This window comes from Carex rostrata, chromosome 20, assembly GCF_964058835.1.
Source record: "Carex rostrata chromosome 20, lpCarRost1.2, whole genome shotgun sequence".
Taxonomy (NCBI): domain Eukaryota; kingdom Viridiplantae; phylum Streptophyta; class Magnoliopsida; order Poales; family Cyperaceae; genus Carex; species Carex rostrata.
In genome coordinates this window covers 3,080,589-3,104,452 of record NC_135937.1, presented here as the reverse complement: position 1 = coordinate 3,104,452, position 23,864 = coordinate 3,080,589, and the positions used below count along the sequence as shown (strand labels likewise).

Here is a 23,864-nt window from a genome sequence, read left to right as displayed (position 1 = left end):
TAACGGCTCAATATTCGACTTTTCAAAATCCTAATGGTCGATCCGAACCGTTCATCTTGTTCTCCATATTAATATGTGTTTGGAGACCAAATGTTATATTTTTTTTAAAAAATTTACTATTTTTTTAGATTTATTAAAAATCGTTGTTTTCAGCATATTCCTATATATATATATATCGCTTCTTTTCGTTTTTTCATTTGCAGTAATTATTCACGGACTTTTTTTTAGGAGTCTTACATTTTTCTTAAACAAAAGAGTTCTCCTTTTCAGTATCACAGTCTAACGCACTTTCCTGTTCAAATTTTTTTTTTGTTAGTCTGTTGCATTTTGTCATGTTAGCAAGAGCTTCACCATGTGAAAGGCAATAATTGAAAAGCATCTTCCCCTTTTATTTTGTTAAATTCATTTGATTTCCACCGCTTAGCAGCACCTTGTCAAGCTTATAAAAGAAAGATCCCCTTTTATTTCGCCTAATCCAGTTGACTTGTACCATTTACTGCGCCAAATTTTGATTTGATATTCTTATTATTATGTTTTTCAAAATCATGGGCATTCTCTGTTGCATTTCAATTTAATCGAAGCACACTCTAGCCGCAGTATTGTGGATAGCCAGTAATAGAAATTGGTCACAAGAACTCATGTAACGAGTCCAAATGAAAACAAATACCCTTTTAGATAAAAACTTCATTCTCAAAATATTTACCTGTAAATTCTATTAGCATCTCTGTAAGAATCCAATGATATGGCAAACTATTGACTCACTGGTTTGGAATCTGGATTCTATATACTGTCTTCCCATTGCAATGATTTCAAAATTACATTCATACCCAGATAATTATGTCTAATTAATTCATACGGTTGTAAATTACATTCAGACTGATACGAAATACTGAAATAAACTGCACAGTTATTCCTTGGACTTCCCAATAAATCTCATACCACCAAATAGAAGAGCTGAACCCAATTTGCCATCCACTGCACTAGTTAACCTAATGAGAAAGATAGATTTGGATTCGCCATGGGGCTGTGAATTTCACAATAATTGTTCTTATCACCGCTGAACAAAGAAACAGTCACAAGAACAATGAAATGAACTTTTTTAAAAATAAAAGGTGAGCATAAGAGGTAATCTCTAGGAAAATACCAAAAGAAAGCCATCGCTGTGCCAAATTGAATCAACACCCATGGAAACTCGGTAAATCAATTTCTGTCTGGCACATAAGGCCTTACAAATGTTCTCCTCCACCAGACCTCAAAAGCCCTTTGTAAGTTGGGGCAGCTATCTCCTGCCCGTAAAAAGCTACCCAGCCATGCCAACAAAATACTCCTTTGCTCCTCTAAAGGCAGTGTCAAAATAGTCCTCCCAATCCCTTCTTCCACTATTTTTCTATCAAAATTTCTACACCCGTGTTGCAACCAGTTGTAATCATGCATCAATGGCTTCAACCAAACATTCAATAAAGCACTTTTCGTCTCCTTGGAAGGAAGGATCTCTCCTTTTCCTATCCCAACAAATAATCTGGCCGTTATGCGGCTAACCACATGGCGACATGTCACTGGTAGCACTGCATGTAGCTGAGCCAGCTCATCTTGATCCGCCCAGATCATCACAAATTCATCTGCAGCATTTCGGTCACACAAAATCTCAACCAACCAGAGGACGTTATCGGCCTCTAGATTAATCTTCTTGTACACAGTATTTCTATTTTCCAAGGAATTTTCAGCAAAATCTGGCTCTGAAGCTTGTTTGAATGAATCCAAAAGAACTTCTAAACAAATCCGGCATGACACATAAAGGGTCTCAGCACAAATGTCCACTGATCCACTAATCCAAAGGTTGTTCTCCTTGAGAAGCTTTAGAACTAGGGTTTTCATTTCACGGCGTGCCCGCTCGTCAGTGCTTTTTAGCACCATGTCCATGATGTGGCTTAGGGTTTTAGTGGGCGGGGTCGTGGTGTCAGATGAGACAACCCTTCTTAGTAAAGGACTCGCTTGGTAAATATTATTGACATTGTTATTATAGTTACTGTCAGTGGTTGATGTACCATAGTTAGTATTTAATTGCAGAGCTTTTATGGAAGAAAGCACACTTTCTTCCTCTTCTTCACCGACCCATGGTACTGCTTCTAGATAGTCTAGACATGATATGATGCATGACTTGAAACCCAACGATTCAGCCACCTAAACAAACAAACACACAAAAAAATGAAAAACTTAAAATAATCAAAGATAAATTCCTTTTGCAGTATGGAATTATGGATAATACCAACCTTACCAAATAATTAAGGTTGGTAGCAGCAGGTAGAAACTAAGCACCATTATGCTCAACCCTAAAGATGTTCCATTAAGAACAATTTAACAATATCTAAGGAATGGTTAGGTAAGGTACAACCAGTACCTGGTGTCACAGTAACAATTCATGTAGAATAAGTGAAAATTGTATATACTTCATGAATAATTAAATAGTTGTGACTCTCTTTTTAAAACTAGTTTTTTCATTTTTCAATATATTGAAACAAACCTTCAAAAGTCGCAAAACTCGTGGCACGCTCTGTTTTAGCAGTCGGTTTTTCACCTCCTTACAATACATCAAGCCGATTGTCTCCACATAGATCTCGACATCATCACAATCAGGGAGTTCGATACAGGTCACCCTAGAATCAACCCCCAATTTCTCTTGAAAAAAGCTGCTATTCTCAGAAAGAACCTCTTTGTGTGCACTAATACTTACAGAAATTCCTTCTTTACCATACAAAACCACCTTTAAGTCACTCGTTTCAGGTCGACCAAACCCAACTGAGATTTTTCTCTGTTGTGTTTCTGGGCTCGGATCGGGTGCAGTTACCGGGTCTGGAGTTTCGGCCACAAGTTCGATTTGGGTTTCAATTGGTGGTATTTCAGGAGGTAGAGAAGGAGGTGCGGGGGAGGTTGGTTTCTTGTGCTTGTTAGGGTGGTGATTAGTGTTTTTAAGGGTTTTTTGGAGCACAGCTGGAGAGGGACAGCACCAAAATCCTTCTGGGGTCACTGCAATTGGTACATTTCGGATCCTGGCGTGACCCGATTCAAGCTTTCTTACCTTGAAATCAGACATTTTGTGGGGGTTTCCAAAGCATGAATTGTTGAGCTGGAAACTATTGATCCTCAGCTAAGGGTATTAACAAACCGGAAAAGAGAGAAATTACAAATTGGTCTAAAGACCCCAGCTTCCTGACCAAAACAGCAACGTAACTAGCTAAGATAAGTGACGATTGTGTAGTTAAACTACAACTTCAAGAAAATCGCAAATCAAGAAGACTTAAACCTAATAAAAGATGCAACTTTACCGAAACCCACAAAACCCAATCACTGTAAGAAGACAGCTCACCGATTAGTCGCGATGTCTCGCGCTTAACAAAAACAGAGAAAAGAGAGCAATAGGGGAAAAGAATAAACTAAAAATTCGACTATGGGAGGAGTTGCCGAGCTTTCTCGCCAAACGACAATGTCGCTTCTTTTCCCATCAGCCTTTGTTCCATAGAAATCATTTCACTCTTCCCCTCTTTCTCTCCACCCCGTGTCTGTGTCAGAGTGTGTGTGGATGTGTGCGCTAATAAAGAAAGAAAGATGGGGTCGGAGTATCGAAAGGATTACACTGATCACCGTTTCTTTTGTTTTGACTCTTGCTCAACTGATTCTCTCTGGTTTTCCACATGGGCCTGGTTTAATGAACCGGTAGGTCAATTTAAGAGAGCTGAGTGAATAAGTGCCACAGACGGACCATAGTCAAAATGTCAAATTATCAAATTATCATGCCCTTTATTTATTTTTAAAGGGAATCTTTTCGGTCCTACAATACAATTATGAGTCGTTAATGTTTCATAAAAGCTTAGACATATTGACTTTATTGTTCTATTATTGAAAATATTGATACAGACAAAACTGTAACTATGAGTGCTTGTGCTTCAAGCCATAATGATAATATAGTAGATACTTTTTCAGGAAAAAAAATTGTGATTATGATTATGTTTGAAAATTTCTATAGTTTCACTATGAATAGAAGAACCTCACACTGATTTTCTTGGAAAACCCAACGTCCGGAATAAAAAGGAAAAAGAAATATATATATTGCTGGGACCTGGGAGCCTGGGATGCTCGAACTGTCGACCACTTGCTGAAAAGGGAATGAGGAGACGTATGCTAGTTTAAATTACTAATTTAATGCATAGAACCAAACCAATCTCGTGCTTGAAAAAGCATATGCTTATGGACTCACAGAGTTGGTACGGTAATTTAGACGGGTGCTAACAAAGGTAAAAAGTGAAAGTTCAGCGCAATTCATTTTTTTCTCATTCTAGTCCTTTATTGAATCGTGTGCAGTGTTAAACATTAGTTGATCATCTTCCGATGTAGGGCTGAAAACGAATTAAATCAAATCAAATTTATTCTAGTTTGAATTTGAGTTTGAATAAGATTTGAACCGAACTGATTTAACTTGTTTCAGAACGAATTTTAATCGAGAGAGTTAACTGCGAATTTTTTTTGAATTGAAGTCAATCGAATTACAAACTACGAGTTTTTTTAGCAGCCTTACCGCCCTCAGTTATTTTTTGAAAATTGGATAGCTTAAACTAAGCATTGGATTGAATCTTATCTTATCATATCAAATACCTTTTTGTACCTATTTGAATCAAGCCACTGGCGTTGTTCTAATTTGAACGTTACATGTTAATTTGAGATTTGAACCTAAATAGTTTACGAACCAATTTCGAACGAATTATATCCAATTTGAGTTTTAGTTTGAATAATATTCGAACTGCACTAGTTTGATTTATTTCAGAACGAACTTCAATCGAACGAGTTAATTGCAATTTTTTTTTTCAATCGAAGTCAATCAAATCAGGAACTACGAGTTTTTTTGACAGCCCTAATCTTAAGCAATAGTGATGTACAATACTTTTCGCGTATTGCATGAATTGAGATTCGAGTAGTGTTAAAATGTCTTCTTAGTATTTTGTACCACAATTATTATTTATATTCTTATTGTCATTTTTAAAGTTTAAACAGTCAATTTAAACAAATCAACAAGATATTCGTATTAAAATGTATTTGGAGATTAAATTTTTATATTTTTATGAAAAATTTAAACTATTTTTTAGATAAAAAATCACTATTTTCTTCTCAAGATTCTGGATCATGAAAATGCAGTAATTTTTTAAAAAATAAAAAAATATTTACAAAGAGGTTTTAATATATATATATATATATATATATAATATGCTAGCATGTTATGCGTAGCATAGCTCTCCTCCGTGCAACGGCTCAATATTCGACTTTTCAAAATCCTAACGGTCGATCCGAACCGTTCATCTTGTTCTCCATATTAATATGTGTTTGGAGACCAAATTTTACATTTTTTGGAATTTGTTTACTATTTTTTTAGATTTATTGAAAATCGCTGTTTTTTATGGTCCAGATTTGCAAAAAACAACAATTTTCAATAAATCTAAAAAAATAGTAAAAAAATTTCAAAAAATGTAAATTTTGGTCTCCAAACATATATTAATATGGAGAACAAGATGAACGGTTCGGATTGACCGTTAGGATTTTGAAAAGTCGAATATTGAGCTGTTGCATGGAGGGGAGCTATGCTACGCGTAGCATGCTAGCATATTCCTATATATATATATATGAGAAGGGATCCAATTACACCATTTTGTGGTGGCACATCTTGACACCATATTTTTACAAGTCATTTTTGCAATTTCAAAATTCAAATAGTCGATCCGAACCGTTCAACGTGATGTTCATATTAAAATGTGCTTGGGCACCAAATTTTTCATTTTTTGGAAATTTATTACTATTTATTAAGAATTTTTTAAATTGCTGGTTTTCAATGGTCCAAAATTATCTGAAACAACAATTTTGTACACATCTTAATAAATACTAAAAAAATTTCAAAAGATGTAAAATTTTGTTACGTTACAGAATTTTAACAATTAAATTCTGAATGTTTTAAAAACAAGAATTGAAAATCGTGCCAACGAAATAGAAATTTAAATCTTAAATTATGCTTCTCTAAATAAGTACGTCAAGTGTGAATCGAAACCGCGTCGAAAATTCGAGATTTTGACACTTTGTAGGCCCAGTGCGGATGACTGATCCGCACTGGCCCCTGTTTTCTTTAACTAGTTTTCTGAATTTCTTTTAGTGTGGATGGGTTGACCCGCACTGCAGGTGGGTGCGTCCGCACTCATGAAATTTTCTGCATGAAATTTTCTGTGTCAATCTGAATTTTCTGAAAAATCTGCCAAGTGCTGAGTGTGGATGGGTTGACCAGCACTGAGTCTCAATACGAACGCATTAGGCTCGGACTTTTTCTGAAATTTTGTTGAAAATTTACTAAGTGCCGAGTGCGGGTGAAGCGACCCGCACTGCGGATGAGTGCGTCCGCGCTCGGGAATTTTCTGTGTTAATTTGCATTTTCCGAAAATCGACTAAGTGCCGAGTGCGGGTGAAGTGACCCGCACTGCGGATGAGTGCGTTCGCACTCGGGGTGTTTTTAACCCTAAAACTCAAATCACTCCTTCTCTCTCTTCCCACAGCCTATTTCCCCATTTTTCTTGTGTATTCAGCCAAAGAGAGAGAGAGAGAGAGCTCCAAGTCACTCTGAATCACGCTAAAGCTCGGGAAATCGAAGGTGGAGCCGAGAAAGTGGTCGTAGATCTCTCCTAGCCCTCCTATTCGGTATTCTTTTCTCTTTCCGTTTCTCTCGAAACCTCAAATTTTCTCGATTGCTCGGGTTTTCGTTTTAAACCCGAGATTTGTGTTAGAATTGCTTATAGACTAGCTCCTTGAGCTTCTTTGATCGTTTGTTTGCCGATTCTTTCCCGATTTCATCTCGATTTCGGATTTCGATTTTTAGGGTTTTCGTGCCAAAACTGAAATTGGGCATAATCGTGAATTGAATAGTTTAATCCAAGCGATTAGACTTGTAATCGGTAGGATTACCTCTTGATCTTGAATTGCTAGAAAGTTTAACGGCTAATTTGAGGTTTTGACCAAATTAGGGTTTACCATTCGATGAATTGAATTGTTGCGGGAACCAAAATAGTGAACTGGTAAAGGAAGTGTTACCAAGGTGAAATTGTATATGGTTTAGAGGACCTAGATGTAATTGTGTGAGATTTTTAGTAAGAAAGGAGAAATCAAAAGAATCGATACCAAACCATAAGAATTGGTTAAGGAATATATATGCCCTAATATAACTCGAATAGACATCTCGACCGCTGAACAACGGTTAAACCAAGTGTATGTGTAATATAGGCGTAGGCTCGGTTGAGCAAGACCTTGCGGGACATTTCGAGACGTCTGAACCATAACTAAGCGGTACGCTCGTCGTAATCAGGTGCGGGATTCTTGGACTTGTTTGATATATCATTTTCAGGAATTAAATTGTTTATTCGTTTGTCATGTTGAATGTCTGATTGTTGCATCATTGAATTGCATAAATAATTTGCATAGCCCAATCAAATTAAACTCGAATTATGGTGAATGAAATGATTTGCATGCTTGTATGGCTGTCATTTGTGTCGATTTATTATGATCAGATTTTGATTGAAAGTCACCACGGACTATGTATGTGAGCGGATTTACGAAGTTGAGCTGTATAGCTGACTTGGATTCAACGAATTGTGTGTGTGAGCGGATTTACGAAGTTGAGCTGTATAGTTGACTTGGATCCAACGAATTTGCAAGGTTGAGCTGTATAGCTGACCTTGAGCCCTGGATCCTTATAGCGCTTTAGGTGAACGGCCCTCAGTTTTCCTAGTACCGGTTGGGACGAGGGGTGAGTGATTGTATTGATGTGTGGTTTGAAGTCGTGGGTGACATGTGTAACGTCTGTGGCTCGGTGGCATTCTCCTAATGCATTTGGACGGTCAATTGAATATTACGAACATTGGAATGATTCCAAAGAGGATTTTCTTTAAATGACTTGAACCAGACCTTAGTAAACGGTTAAGCCAAGCGATTAAAGATGGGTGTTAGATAAAGGGTCCAGCTTGGTGGAACGTCTGTAGGTGTCAGTAACCCTACAGACGAGGGTTTGATAAAGGGTCCAGCTCGAAAGAACATCTGTAGTTGTTACAAGCCCTAATGAGTCGAGTTAAGCCAAATATGTGTTGTGTTTGAAATTCATCTTGGAAATTCCGTTAACTGTGATTCATCTGGGTGAATTGTTGTCGAGCATATGCATTCTTCTATTTATGAATATATATCTGTTTGAATGGCTGTTGTATGGATTTCATTTCTGAATATGGAGCTTGATTGCAAGTCCAATAATCTAACTGTAGCAAATTCGCACTGAGAATTTATTCTCACCCCCACCCTTCGGGTTACCTTACAGGTTCTGGTGTGTCCGATTCCGGGGAGGCATGCGAGTAGCAGGTCGTTGGTAGTTTACCTTATATGACCCTAGAGATATTTTGTTGTATAATTCTAGGTTTAGCCTTTTGGTTGGTATCCGGATGAGATACTTTGTTGTATTATACTCTGACCAGACTGTGTACTCTGATTATATTTAGAAACTTGTTTTATACTGCTTATTGTTTGATTGAATTGTTAATTGCCTTGTAAGTATACACGGTATTGTATTCTTACGGCGGGGGACTGTTACGACCCGTGGCCGCGAGGTGTGACAAATTTGGTCTCCAAACACATTTTAGTATGGAGATCATATTGAACAATTAGGATCGTTTGTTTGGATTTTAAAATCGCAAAAATGACTTATAAAAATATGATGTCAAGATGTGTCACCATAAATATACACTAGTATCATACCCGTGCGTTGCAACAGGGACATATTATAAGAAAAATATATATCAATGAAAATAATAATTATCTAAAATTAAGACACATGTTAATAGAAAATTTATATGATTATGTATTTTTAATAAATCGTGAACTCTGGTAACAATTTGATGATGTGATGATTCTTTATTTTTAAGTACCAATGATATCAAATAATAGCTCGATTCGAATCTAATATCAAATATCATACAACAATTCAATATCGACATATAATGATATCAGAAAACATAAATAAAAAGTGTTATCGTGTGTATGTATAGGATATACACACACACACATATTATAAGATAAATATATATTAACACACACGTTCCAATTTATATTCTTCTTTGTTTTCAATTTATATTTTTCTCCTTCTTTGTTTCCAATTTAGAATACACACACACATTGATATATTATATATTGGAAATATATTCTAAATTGCCCACAGCAATATGTATAGAAGAAAAGAAAGAGAAATAAGAAAATAAAAAAAAATAATTTTCATTGTGATCTATATAGAAACGAAGAAGAAGTAAGGAAACAAAGAAATAAAAAGATGGAAGATGGAGTCTTCTTAATTGAAGAGGAAAAATATGGAAACAAAGAAATAAGGAAATAGATAAATATATCGCTAAATTTCATATTTGTTCAATTTTAATTGTAACGTATTGTGTGGCAACACATGTGGTGAGTATGTTTTTAACTAAATTTAGACTTCTATACATAAATCAGATGTATTTAATCAAAAGAAGACAAATTATGTAATTGGAGAGCTGAGATCAAATCCGAAGTTTCATCTTTCAATCGTAGCTGTTGGTGGATTGGACACCCAACGTGCTTAATAATAGAATGGAGATATATATATATATATATATATATATATATATATATATATAGTTAGGCTGGGGTGCTATGGATAGCATAGTGGCCTCTATGCTACGACTCAATATTCGAGTTTTCAAAATCCAAACGGTCGATCCGAACCGTTCATCTTATTCTCCATATTAATATCTGCTTGGAGACCAAATTTTACATTTTTCTGAATTTTTTTATTATTTATTAAGCCACTTTGAAAATCGATAATCCAACGGTTTTACTGTTTTGTGCAGCCACCGTTGGATCAACAATTTTGTAAAATACTTAATAAATAGTAAAAAAATTCAGAAAAATGTAAAATTTGGTCTCCAAGCAGATATTAATATGGAGAATAAGATGAACGGTTCGGATCGACCGTTTGGATTTTGAAAACTCGAATATTGAGCCGTAGCACGGGAGGCCACTATGCTATCCATAGCACCCCAGCCTAACTCTATATATATATATATATATATATAGTAAGGCTTGGGTGCTATGGATAGCATAGAGGCCTACGGTGCTACGGCTCAATATTCGAGTTTTCAAAATCCTAACGGTCGATCCGAACCGTTCATCTTGTTCTCCATATTAATAAGTCTTTGGAGACCAAATTTTACATTTTTTGGAAATTTTTTACTATTTTTTTAGCTAGGTAGAAAATCACTTGATCTAAAAAATTCTACACCATTAAGATATTTGATTTTCTACATATCTAAAAAAATAGTAAAAAATTTCCAAAAAATGTAAAATTTGGTCTCCAAATACTTATTAATATGGAGAACAAGATTAACGGTTCGGATCGACCGTTAAGATTTTGAAAACTCGAATATTGAGCCGTAGCACCGTAGGCCTCTATGCTATCCATAGCACCCAAGCCTTACTCTATATATATATATATATATATATATATATATATATATATATATATATATATATATATATATATAGAGTACGGCTAACGCGCTTCCTCTAGCATATGGGCCGAAATGCTTCCGGTGGAAATTTGAAATTTCAAAATCCAAAAAGTCGATCTGAACCGTTCATCTTCTTCTCCATATTAATATCTGCTTGGAGACCAAATTTTACATTTTTCTGAAATTTTTTACTATTTATTAAGCCACTTTGAAAATCGCTGATCCAACGGTGGCTTAACAAAACAGTAAAACCATTGGATCAGCGATTTTCAAAGTGGCTTAATAAATAGTAAAAAATTTCAGAAAAATGTAAAATTTGGTCTCCAAGCAGATATTAATATGGAGAAGAAGATGAACGGTTCAGATCGACTTTTTGGATTTTGAAATTTCAAATTTCCATCGGAAGCATTTCGGCCCATATGCTAGAGGAAGCGCGTTAGCCGTACTCTATATATATATATATATATATATATATATATATATATCGAGAGAGAGAGAGAGATGGGCTATGGTGCATTGCAATGCATAGGCACCCTTGTGCAGTGGACCATAAATCACCGATTCAAAGTCCAAATGACCGATCCAAGCCATTCATCTTGTTCTCCATATTAATATGTGCTTGGAGACCAAATTTTACATTTTTTTGGAATTTTTTTACTAATTTTTTATATTTATTGAAAATCTGGATGAACAGTAAAAATTTCTGGACCACCGGATCAGCGATTTTCAAAGTGGCTTAATAAATAGTAAAAAAATTCCAAAAAATGTAAAATTTTGTCTCCAAGTACATATTAATATGGAGAACAAGATGAACGGTTTGGACCGATCATTTGGACTTTTAATCGGTGATTTATGGTCCAATGCACAAGGGTGCCTATGCATTGCAATGCACCATAGCTCATCTCTATCTCTCTCTCTCTCTCTCTCTCTCTCTCTCTGTCTATATCAATTTAAGCCACCGTTGGATCAACAATTTTGTAAAATACTTAATAAATAGTAAAAAAATTCAGAAAAATGTAAAATTTGGTCTCCAAGCATATATTAATATGGAGAACAAGATGAACGGTTTGGATCAGTCATTTGAATTTTAAATTTTAGATTTATGGTCCAATGCACAAACCCCTTCATTCATTGCAATGCACCATAGCCCATATATATATAGAGGAGGGGTCAAGTTACAACAAGTTACAACAAACATTATTTACATTTTCAAAGTCCAAATCGTTAGATGTGATATCTACAATAAAATGTGATTGGAGACCAAATTTTACATTTTTTGGAATTTTTTTACTATTTATTAATGTGGGTACAAAAACTAGTCAAATTCATACCATTAAATTTTGTACCCATCTTAATAAATAGTAAAAAAAATTCCAAAAAATGTAAAATTTGGTCTCCAAGCACATTTTATTGTAGAGATCACATCTAACGGTTTGGATCGATGATTTGGACTTTGCAAATGTAAATAATGCTTGTTGTAACTTGTTGTAACTCAAAAAATATTGTAACTTGATCCCTCCTCATATATATATATATAGATGGGCTATGGTGCATTGCAATGCATGAACCCCCTTATGCATTGCACTATAATCACGGATTTAAAGTCCAAATGACCGATCCGAACCGTTAGATGTTTAATTCATATTGAAATGTGCTTGGAGACCAAATTTTACATTTTTTGGAATTTTTTTACTATTTATTAAGCATTTTTGAAAATTGTTGTTTTGCTGTGAACAGTAAAAAACATTAAAATTTTATGGACCATCAGATCAGCGACTTTCAAAATTGCTTAATAAATAGTAAAAAAATTCAAAAAAATGTAAAATTTGGTCCCCAAGCACATATTAATATGAAGAACAAGATGAACTGTTCGGATTGGTAGTTTGGACTTTAAATCCATGATTTATAGTGCAATGCATAAGAGGGTTCATGCATTGCAATGCACCATAGCCCATCTCTCTCTCTCTCTCTCTATATATATATATATATATATATATATATATATATTTATGAAGTATTTAACAAAATCGCTATATTTTCAGACCATTGAATTTTTGTACCCATCTTAATAAATAGTAAAAAAATTCAGAAAAATATAAAATTTGATCTGCAAGCACATTTTAACATATCCATCATGTTGAACGGTTTGGATCGACTGTTTGGACTTTGAAAACATAGGGTGTAATCTGGTGTCACCAAAAAGGGTGTAATTGGATCCCTTCTCTCTCTCTCTCTCTCCAATGGTGGCTTAACAAAACAGTAAAATCAGAAGTCGCCGTTGGATCAGTGATTTTCAAAGTGGCTTAATAAATAGTAAAAAAAATTCAGAAAAATATAAAATTTGATCTCCAAGTACATTTTAGTATAGAGATCAACTTGAACGACTCGGATCGACGTTTTGAACTTTGAAAATTGAAAAACGAATTAGTAGCACCAAAGCTCAGGAACTACCACTTTGATCTTAGCCAAAATCTATATAGAGCTGGCCCGATTTTAACGGCCAGATTTTAAGTATGAATTGATCATAATGTTTTTGATAAATTTATTCTTATTTAAATATTTTTTTATCAATTATAAGAGCAAAACTAGGGTGTAATGTGCTCGCCAAGAGAGGTTATGAGCATAGCTTCAAAAGGCTATTGGATTGACTTCAAACTACGAATCCAAACCGTTGAAATCTATATACATCGTGAGTGATGCATGTACATGCAAAAATTTTGAAGTTTTGAATTTATTTAGTATATGATCAAGTGGTCAAAACAAATAAACATTTATAAGTTTTTTTTTAATTGTTTTATGTATTAATTTTTCATCATTTTTTTGACTGCTTGACCATGTATTAAATAAATTCGAAACTTTAAAAAATTTACATGTACATATATCACTCACGAAGTACTTGGATTTCAACGGTTTGAATTCGTAGTTCGAAGTCAATCCGATAGTTTTTTTGTGTACTCACCAACTTCTCTTGGTGAGCATATCACGCCCTAGTTTTTCTCCAATTATAATATTGTAATTTTAGACATCAATTTTAAGCTAATAATATTATTTTAGCTCATAATGCATGTTAATTGTAACATATAAATAATAATAGTTTTCCCAATTTGAATTATGTAGAAACTATATTTTTTTTGCAAGATTAAATAAAGCATTAAAAAATAAAAGTAAAAAATAAAAAAGTAAATATCTCTTATATTATAAAGAGTAATCAAGTATTTTTTTCTTATAACTTTCTACAAATTAAAAGGTCATAAATAAGATAAATTTCAATATTATAATATAAACAACATAGGATATTATGGTAATTTTTTAAAATTGATTTGAATAGTAAACTGTGGGATGGGTTTCATAGTCACTGATTGAACAGTTTGCTTGGAAGGATGGTTGTGGAAACGAAACAAAAATTCAAAAACCAGCTAGTCACAAGTAAAAAACTTGAAGATCTCCCATGCATAACATTTCAAAAAACAAATGATTCGTTTTTACATAAGTGTTACGCGTACGGAACTTAAAATTTGAAGTTTAAAAAAAATGATTCAAAGTTTGACAAATTTGAAAAACTAGATATAATTAATAATTCAAAAAGAACAGAAAAAACGATAATATAAGATTTTTTGAAAGAAATTTTGCTTCAAAATTTGACAAATTTTAAAAACTAGATATAATCAATAATGCAAAATGTCACAACTCCAATCCGGAGGTGTGACAATTATTATCACTTCTATTTACCATTTAATATACATAACATAAGGTATGGATCTTTTTATGCATTGCCAATAGTATCCGTTATTTTGACCACATCCCAATTTATTTACAATAATTATCAGACCTTTTTATAGTGGATGATACTAGAGATATATTCTCTGCACCCTGTCAGATAAAATAACCCCAAATCTCATATCTTTAGGTGGCCCTGCTGTCAATTATAACCCGGAAGCGTTTCTCTAACTTCGCATAACGAACCCGTAACCGACAAGGGAAAACAAGTGAAAAATAATAAATTATTTCTCAGTGTTGATTGCCACTCAGATTATTGGATTTGAAGGAAATCCATATTCGGAATGAAATCATCGCACGAGAAATAAACAGTTCATTTCATAATGACGAATGCAAATGATCAATAATAGTATCCAATTGAACAATAGAAATTACATAAATAAATCAGAACTCTAAGAATCTTATCAGAATAAATATTTTGGGTCTAAATATTTTAAATCATAAAGTCAGGTAACATTTGAAACCTAATTTAGAACCGCTAAGTCTGGTAACATATGATTTTCTTAACTTTATAATTTCTAGTCTGGTAACACTGAAAAATATCATACATGTATCTGTCAACTAAAAAGAAGAGGATGCGTCGTACGACTGGGGAGAGTGAGAGAAAACTGAGACATAAGTGGATTGGCGACGTCGGGCAGTAGAAAAAGTTGGAAGAAAAAACAAAGTGGTATTCACTTGTTTTATTGGACCAAGTACATACAAATTACAAATCATATTGACCATAAGTTAATTAATTTTGACATCCTCCAGTAACTTAATTAAAAACATATTCGAATTTTTAAATCAAATTGAATTATAATTTACTTATGGAATAATATCCTTTTTTGAATGGAGGTAAATTATCACTCTTTGAGACTTAAGTTATTTTTTTAAGATATTTTACGTCTTAGATGAAATTCGTTTACTCGAACGTGTTTTAATAAATTTTTAAGTTCCGATTTATCTAAGTAAAATTAAACCTTTCAATGTTTAATATCCAAAAAAATCTTTCACTACATAATTCTTAAATAAAAAAAAACTGATACCCATTAAAAAAAAAAAAAAAAAAAATTGGATAAGAGCTATTTTTATGAAAAGGTTCCATTACATTAGATGCCTCCTATGATTGCCAGATATTTTTTAATTCTTTTGTGCACACGTATGAACTATACCTATATTACCATTTACCATATGCAATTCGAACTTAGAAATTTATGTAATTAAGTTTAAGCTTTTACGTCCGATTATAGGCTTGCCCAAAAATCTTTTCATACTCAAATTTTTAAGCTGGGACCAGAGAACAAATAATAACAATAGACATTATCCAATGAACTACGTACTAGAAATAGTTAATTAGTGTCATGCCCTGGCTTCCAAGACGACTGAACGACATCGATCTTAGTATCTGTCTGTTGGTCTGTTAACTTATGTCGCAAATAAAAATAGATAAAAAATAAAACGAAGGTGAGCTATAAAATTCAGTAATCTGTTATTTAATGATGTGTTTCTCTATAATTAGTTTATTCAAAACAACAGTACAAATTCAAAGAAGATTATCCATATCCGTTTAATATTCGATCCACATCCGTATTCGTGCAATATCTAATGTGTATCTGTATCCGAAAAATAAAAGTGGATATGAATATGATTTTACCACTATCCGATCGGTATCTAATCTGTTTTCACCCTTACCTGATAGAATAAAATCTGAATCGTTTATTTTAATCCGATATAAATTAAAAGATTATGTGCAATTAAAGTAGGTTTAAAAAAAATCGATACATATTCAAAGATTCTGTACATAAAAAAAAGCAAATATCTCAGTTTTTGCTCTAAGAACACCTCACCTTATTAAGATTAAACTCAACTAATTATCTACTTTCATATTTGAAAACGAATTGGCTTCCTTCAAAAAGGTTCAATGAACGGACTGATTTGCAAACAAAAAAAATCGAGTGAGATCTGTACAAAAATACAAATATGCCTCCTTAAAAAAATTAAATATTAAATGGATATATTTGTATTATAGTCTGTCGTGCTTATTAAATTTATTTTTAAGATGGTATCACTATATACCAAAAAACCGACACAATTAAACACTTTTATTTTGTCAAATAATCACATACTCTTATAGTCTTATAGTGGTTAATTTGGCCATAACTTATAATATTACCTTGATTTCCTTAAATTATTATTTCACATATGCGAATTAGTTAGGATTTCATAGTCTGTCATGTTACTAAATTTATTTTGAAGATATTAACAAAATGCCTCCTTAGAAAAATGAAGTCCAACAAAATGTGGAAATTAGGAAAAACTATATTGGCCTTTAAATTACAATTATATTGGACTTATTTATTTTAAATTGAAAGGTACAGAATAAGTATAAATTAAAAAAATCGATCAAATTGAACCCCTAAATAGACCTGATACTCTCCAATAGAGGCAATCGGACGGGTCGGATCAGATTTGTGTCAACTTCTGAGAATCATTTTGTTGGATCCGGCTCGAGTCGTTCAATTGTGGATTATGTCCAGGTTTTGGATCTGATCGGACTCGGGTCAGTTTTGACTTTTTCAGGTCGGATCGTATTAATTAGTTCATGTTAAAGTCAGATTGAGTCTATTATTTGATTTTAAAAAATTGTCGGGTCATGTAAAATTTTTAAACATTCGAATTAATTTAGTATAAAGTCAAGCGGTCAAAAACATTCAAAAAATGAATGCACTAAAATTAATTTATTAACCTTCTAATTTTGACCGCTTGACTTTATACTAAATTAATTTGAATGTTTAAAAATTTCACATGTAGATGCATCACATGTAAGGTAGGCGGGTTTGAAGGATTCGTCATTTAAAATTGATTTGATGAGTTTTAGAGTTAAGCTCACCAAAACTTTGGTGAGCTTAAGAGCACCCTAGTTCTACTCTAATAGTATTACATATTATAATAGATAAAAAACAATTAATTTTATAAGGTAAATGAAGTCAATATACATATTTAAACATTTGATATATTATTATAATAATAATAATAATAATAATAATAATAATAATAATAATAATAATAATCAAAATCAGCTTTCAATTGAAACAAACGATAATAAATTTACAAATGAATACTATGCGAAGAGCAATCAAAATGAAGAATTAACATTTGAATATTTCTCGATATAGAATGAGAGAATAAATAAATAACAAATAAAAACATAAGCACATAGTTTGGTTTGGCATACTTATCGTAGAATACTATGTAGCATTAGAAATAAGAATAGAAGTACAGAAGTTTATATAAATTGCAAAAAAAAAAGTCAATGTAGCATAGCGGGTCGCATATAGCAGTAATAGCGGTCAGCTATTATAGCTATAGCGGTCATAGCTGAGTTAGCGCACTTTTATCTCATAGCTTAGCGTTTATCGTCTAGAAAAGCTATAGCTAGCTATTTAAAACACTGGTTTTTAGTCATCTAACTTTACATCATGTTTGGATTTCGGGTTGAATCAGATCAGATCCGATCATTTAACTTTTCAAAAACAGTGAGCTCAGGGGAGAGTATCCTCTGCAGAGCTATGTGGAATTTTTAATCTGGTCCATTCGTTTTGATAGGACAGATCAGATCAGAGGGGGGCCCAAATTTTGAAATCTAATCTGGTCCGTCCGATCGGAACAAACGAATCAGATTAAAAGCCTCCACACAGCTCGGTACAGGATACTCCGCAGAGGATAACGTTCCTGAGCTCTGGTCGGATCAGATTTTAATATTAAATAACCAATTAATAGGAGAGGAAGCCAATCAGCCATTTCCTGGGATCCGTATCCTCCCAGAGTACCTGACTCAACACAATTGAAACGGACAGTCCAGATTTACTCTCAGCCAGTCGGGATTCGGAAAGACAGAGGGGGCAAGATTATGCGTGCTTTGAGATGCGTGCCAATCCATTTTAGGACCGTCCAATTCAATTCTACTCAGGTAACCCGAGGGGATACGAATTCCCAATTTTTCTGGCCTTTCCATACTGTGAACAAGTGGCTTTTTAAATTGAGAAATTGGAAACAGTATCCCCTCAGGTGCATCAAAGGCCATGGATATCCTTTTCCACGTCTGAAATCTAAACTATGCGCCAGTTATCCATTTTCGATTCGCTCTCTCGCACTGTCTGCCGCACATGGTATTGGTCTCAATTCAAGTTTGAATACCGCTGCTTGCTTCGATATAAATCCCATGATGCAAGAGAAAGCTAGATGAGCTAATTAATTAAGCAGTAAGGAGAGAAGGGAATTTGCCAAATTATATCAAGTACACAACACAAGTCATGAGTTTTACTAAAGAGCAAGAGCAGCTCGTATTGAGGTCATGGAATGAAATGAAGAAAGACTCTGCTTCCATTGCTCTCAAGTTCTTCCTTAGGCATGTCTTCTTTACATTTTCCTTAAATCTATTATGTTTTCATATTGTATACCTTTGTATTGGTAATAGTTTTCTCGGTGCGTATTAGTACGACTTACAATGTCAATGACTACATAGCTTGCCTTGTTTCTGAGTTCTGACAATAAGACAGAAATAAACCCGGTAAACAGACACTTTGGCATGGAAAGAAAATAGACCTAACAGCCATTGATGAAATAATCAAAGTTGTGCAAAAAGAAAATAAACCTAGATGTGAGATTTAACAAGAGGAAATAAAAATTGGGGTATTGGAGATATTCACAAAGAAAAAAAAAAATCAACCAACAAATTTTACCGGAGGAACTGTTTAATATAATGGGATAGCTGAGTCTAGAATTCTAGATCAATTATTTAGAAAAGGCATCCAGATCAATTGTACAATTGCATAATACAAATAAGAAACCAACCCCAAATAGTGGGGCATTTCTGTTTTTCTTGTTCAAAGACAAATTCAACAAATCTTCTTATCCTGGAGTTCAGCTTCCCTTATCAAAGTCACTGACATTCTGGCAAGAGGAGAGAAGCTACGTACCCAGCATCATTTTCAATAGATAACTATTTGCTTCAGATGTTTAGGTGATTCTTTCCAAGTATGTCATTTTCACGACTAGTAATGTTGATGGCATAGTAATAGAGTTAGGTTAGTCTAGATGTTGACAGTACTGAACTTTGATCAGTCAACATTTAGACTAAACTGACTCTATTAAATGGTGACACAAACAGGCAATCACAGCTAATTTTGTGCTAATGCTTTAAGATCGTCTTTTACTAAAATTTGAAATACATAACAAAACCCAAACCATCAAATTTTGTTTTTGAAATGGAAATCCAAACCATCATATTCATCTGATAATAAAATATTAGTAGATATTTTTAAAAGTTATATTTATTATTTTTCCTCATTTGAATCAGATTAGCTCCACAACTGAGTGGTCACACGAAACCAATGTCTAATTGAAATGATGAACTACCGCGGAAATCTATAAAATTGTATGTCATAATAGGTTTTGTGTATATATCAAATCGAGCTATTCGTATCATACCCATTACAATTCTGAAAAGTGCAATTTTAGAGCAATAGCATGCGTTACTCACTGTGTGCAACCAGAAATACAAGTTTTGTATATGCAGAAAACTTCTTGACAAAAAAGATGTTGGTTTTTACAGGATTTTTGAAATTGCACCATCGGCAAAGGAAATGTTCTCGTTCTTGCGAGACTCGGACGTGCCACTTGAGAAAAACCCAAAACTGAAGGCCCATGCTATTACTGTTTTTAACACAGTATAATTCTTTTTTTATTATCTTATTAACACCTTTGTGCTATATATACCCATAATTGATTGCAATTAGTTTCATATGTTAAAGAAATTGACTAATTTTTGCATAAACTTCCAACATTGAAATAACTTTTGAAAAATTAATTGTTTTTGCTTGGTATGTGGATCTGATTATAATTAATTTTAAATTTAATAATTCCTTGTTTATTATTCTATTGACAGACATGCGAAACAGCAATACAGTTGCACGAGGTTGGAGCAGTTACATTAAGAGAGACAACCATAAAATAATTAGCTCCTAAACATGCCATGGCTGGTGTAAAGGACGCACACTTTGAGGTAATACCGTATTCCATGGCTGGTGTAACTCAAAACAGGTTTTATCAACTACATCAGGCATTAGTCAATCGATGGCTATTAAACCCCCTTCATCAAAACAAATGCCTCAGTATACCTATTTGCTAATGGTAAAAGTCAGCTTAATAATAAATATAAATGATAAAGTCCAGTTCAGTTATTCCAGTTACATCCATAAAACTTTAGAATAAAAGTATTGTTTGAATGACTAATAAATCTTTTTATTATTCAGATCTGAACCTAATAAATGGGGAATTGCAGGTCGTTAAGTTTGCACTATTGGAAACTATAAAGGAGGCTGTACCAGAGATTTGGAGTGAAGAAATGAAGAATGCATGGGCAGAAGCTTTCGACCAAGTGGCAGCAGCTATAAAGGAAGAGATGAAACTTCTTCCTCCTCCATAAAGGAAAGGAAGTGTTACTTTTGTTTTATTTGTACAAAAATAAAGTGTGGCATACGTGCTTTTTGTACTACAAATGCACTTTATATTTGATTTTTTGTGATGGCCGGGTTCCTTTATACTAGAAAGATTTCTAGGATGCTGGGTGCTTTGTATTTTTCTTTGACGGTTTATGAATTTTGTTAATAAATTTTAGATTTGGTCTTCTACTTTCCCAACTCAGAGTCTATGAAGTTGAAATGGGTCCAGCAGTACTGAACTGGTACCTAGGTACCAGCTAATTAAGATTTTGCGGGTACTGTCTTTATTTCTTTTCTTTTTTTGAGTAAAGATTGAAAATCAAGCCACCCAACTATTTAATACTCCTGTAATACAACAAAGAATTTCCCTCATTTGAGTTTCTCATGACCTCTCACATAAAGATCATGTGTCTTTGCCACACTGTCTTTATTTCTTTAATTTCTTTGCTTTCTTTAACACTCTTTATTCATTATCAAATGTCGATGATACTACATTGTTAATTTTTTTTAATCCCCAAAAAATTACTGATTATTGTTAGATTGCACCAAATTTAATTCATAACTCGTCTATATTGTAAAGATAATACCTACAACCTAATATTCTCTGGTTGTCAAAATAATACTGTTAACATAAAAGATGTAGTTCAAAAGACATCCTATTAGGGTTTCAAAGGAAGAGATTTCAAGTTGAGAAGAATTGATGTGTATACTTCTTATCATCATAGATTTTTATCATGTTTAATTTAGCATGATATGAAAAATAGTAAGCTATGTTTGATATCCTGCTAAATTAAGTGTAATGAAAATATATGATGAGATGAGAGACATACACAACATATTCCTTATTTATTCTCCCTAATTTATACTGGAATATTTGTGAGACTTCATAATTTAAATGCAAGCTAGGTTCATAGTTTGTAGTACCTAAAACATAACTTACACTCAGATTTCAAGTGATGCTTTATTTTCATTCACACTTTGTTTTTATGAAGTAGAACTAGGGTGTTCTTAAGCTCACCAAAGTGTTTGGTGAGCTTAACTCCAAAATTTATCAAATTGGTTTCCAATAACAAATTCAAACTATTGAAACCTGCCTACCTTACGAGTGATGCATCTACATGTGAAAATTTTAAACATTCGAATTAATTTAGTATAAAGTCAAGCGGTCAAAAAAGTTCAAAAATTGAATGCACTAAAATTAATTTATTAACCTTCTAATTTTGACCGATTTACTTTATACTAAATTAATTCGAATGTTTAAAATTTTCACATGTAGATGCATCACTAACTTGTAAGGTAGACGGGTTTCAATGATTCAAATTCATCATTTGAAAAAGATTTGATGAATTTTGAAATTAAACTCACCAAACACTTTGGTGAGGTTAAGAACACCCTAGTTCTACTCGTTTTTATGTTTGTTTTAATCTTTTGTAATATTCACTGGACCAGCTTGATAAGCCGAATCGCTAGCCAGCAAATTAAAACATCATGTATAATATATGTATAATATATTTATTGGCAATATGGGCACGCAACGCTGCATTTTGGGGTAGTTTTCATGGAGTTTCAGTTCTCACGTGACATGTTTATTGAATTAGAACTGTTCGTTGCGGATAGCTAGCGTATATTTAAACTGTATCATGTGAAGAGACATCATGCACTAGACTAATCTGCCATACTTGCATGTACATGTGTATTGCTCGATCTCCTCTAAATTTGTTACCCAATCAACCGAAGAACAAGAAGGCATGTCTGAAAATAATGGATCAATTAATTAATGCTTTAACTAAACTATAAATGGATATAACCACTAGCCACATGATGACAGGAAGTATTAATGCGTACACATTGAAAGCATCAAACTGTCAACAAAATTACTTGATTTTTCCTAGTTGTTTCGTATGCCCGGTGGCCGGTGCCGACATGCCGGGCATGTGAGGATTTTATTTTTTAATATTTTTCTGGATAACAAATATTATAGGCCCGTGGGCCGGGACTGGGACAGCGCACACTTTTCATTTTTCTTCTTTCTTAAATGGGATAGGTCCGATAGGATAATGGGAGAGACTACTGTTGGATCTGTCACGTTGTTCTTCGATTATACTCTCTAAACTATGGGACGGATTATGCTATTTTAAGCTTCTGCTGGGGCAGACGCGCAATTTTCCTGCTGAAGATATAGAATCATAATCATAGCAGATAATTAAAGATAAATTAGTATCAACCAGAAGATATGATCAATTAGTATCAATCAGAAGATATAATAAATCATATAAATACAAAGAAATATTATTGGCTCTTGAGTCTTTAGATTCGAAAGCCTATAAATAGAATCATAAATTAATAAAATATTAAAATTAGTCTCTCAAAATTCAATATTTGCCAAAGATCAGGAAATATATCTTTTATGGACATAATTAAAATTATTCAAAAATGCTTTTTTTAAATGTTTTTTTTATATTTCTTAAAAAGTTATTAAAAATAATAAAAATAATGAAAAGTTAAGCCTCGTACTTAATTAAAATTAAACCACCTAGAGAGATGGTTTAGTTTAGACCAATTTAGTCCGACCTAAAGATCGGCTTATTCCGTCTTAATCCGGCTCAATTAAACCACATTTGATGGAATAAATTAGGCCTAAAGTCCTTTTTCACTGTTTAGTCCACAATCAAATAAGGTCTAAAGTCCTTATTCATAGTTTTATAAAACTTGTAACCTTTCTTCCTGGTTCCAAGTTAGAAGTCAAACTGTTCAAACTGTTAGAGATCTAGATGCTTTTTTAGATGTTAAAAAAACTTTTTAATTCCACATTTTCAAACTTTTTACTAATATATTTGATTCTTCAAATTTATTAGTTTCTAATTTTCATAATTAATTTCTTTATTTGAAAACATCAATTGAATTCTGGATTTAAAAAAAAATCCTTACCTATTTATTTTCAAGTGATTCCAATTTCATAACGTTTCCAGATTTCAAAATTTGCAGTTACGAAAAACAAATTCAA

General features: G+C 33.2%; 2 protein-coding genes across 2 annotated transcripts; one reads left to right on the top strand and one right to left on the bottom strand.

Moving 5' to 3' along the window:
* Positions 1-765: 765 nt before the first annotated feature.
* LOC144572662 (BTB/POZ domain-containing protein At3g50780-like) lies at positions 766-3,623 on the bottom strand. The gene is made up of 2 exons (XM_078322320.1): positions 2,522-3,623; positions 766-2,181 (listed from the first exon to the last, which is right to left on the bottom strand). The coding sequence occupies exons 1-2, from the start codon at positions 3,089-3,091 to the stop codon at positions 1,201-1,203; spliced, it is 1,551 nt and encodes a 516-aa protein (XP_078178446.1). The 5' UTR covers positions 3,092-3,623; the 3' UTR covers positions 766-1,200.
* A 14,924-nt stretch (positions 3,624-18,547) lies between these two features.
* On the top strand, positions 18,548-21,033 carry LOC144572844 (anaerobic nitrite reductase GLB1-like). The gene is made up of 4 exons (XM_078322517.1): positions 18,548-18,765; positions 19,972-20,086; positions 20,305-20,421; positions 20,701-21,033. The coding sequence occupies exons 1-3, from the start codon at positions 18,671-18,673 to the stop codon at positions 20,371-20,373; spliced, it is 279 nt and encodes a 92-aa protein (XP_078178643.1). The 5' UTR covers positions 18,548-18,670; the 3' UTR covers positions 20,374-20,421; positions 20,701-21,033.
* The last annotated feature ends 2,831 nt before the right edge of the window (positions 21,034-23,864 follow it).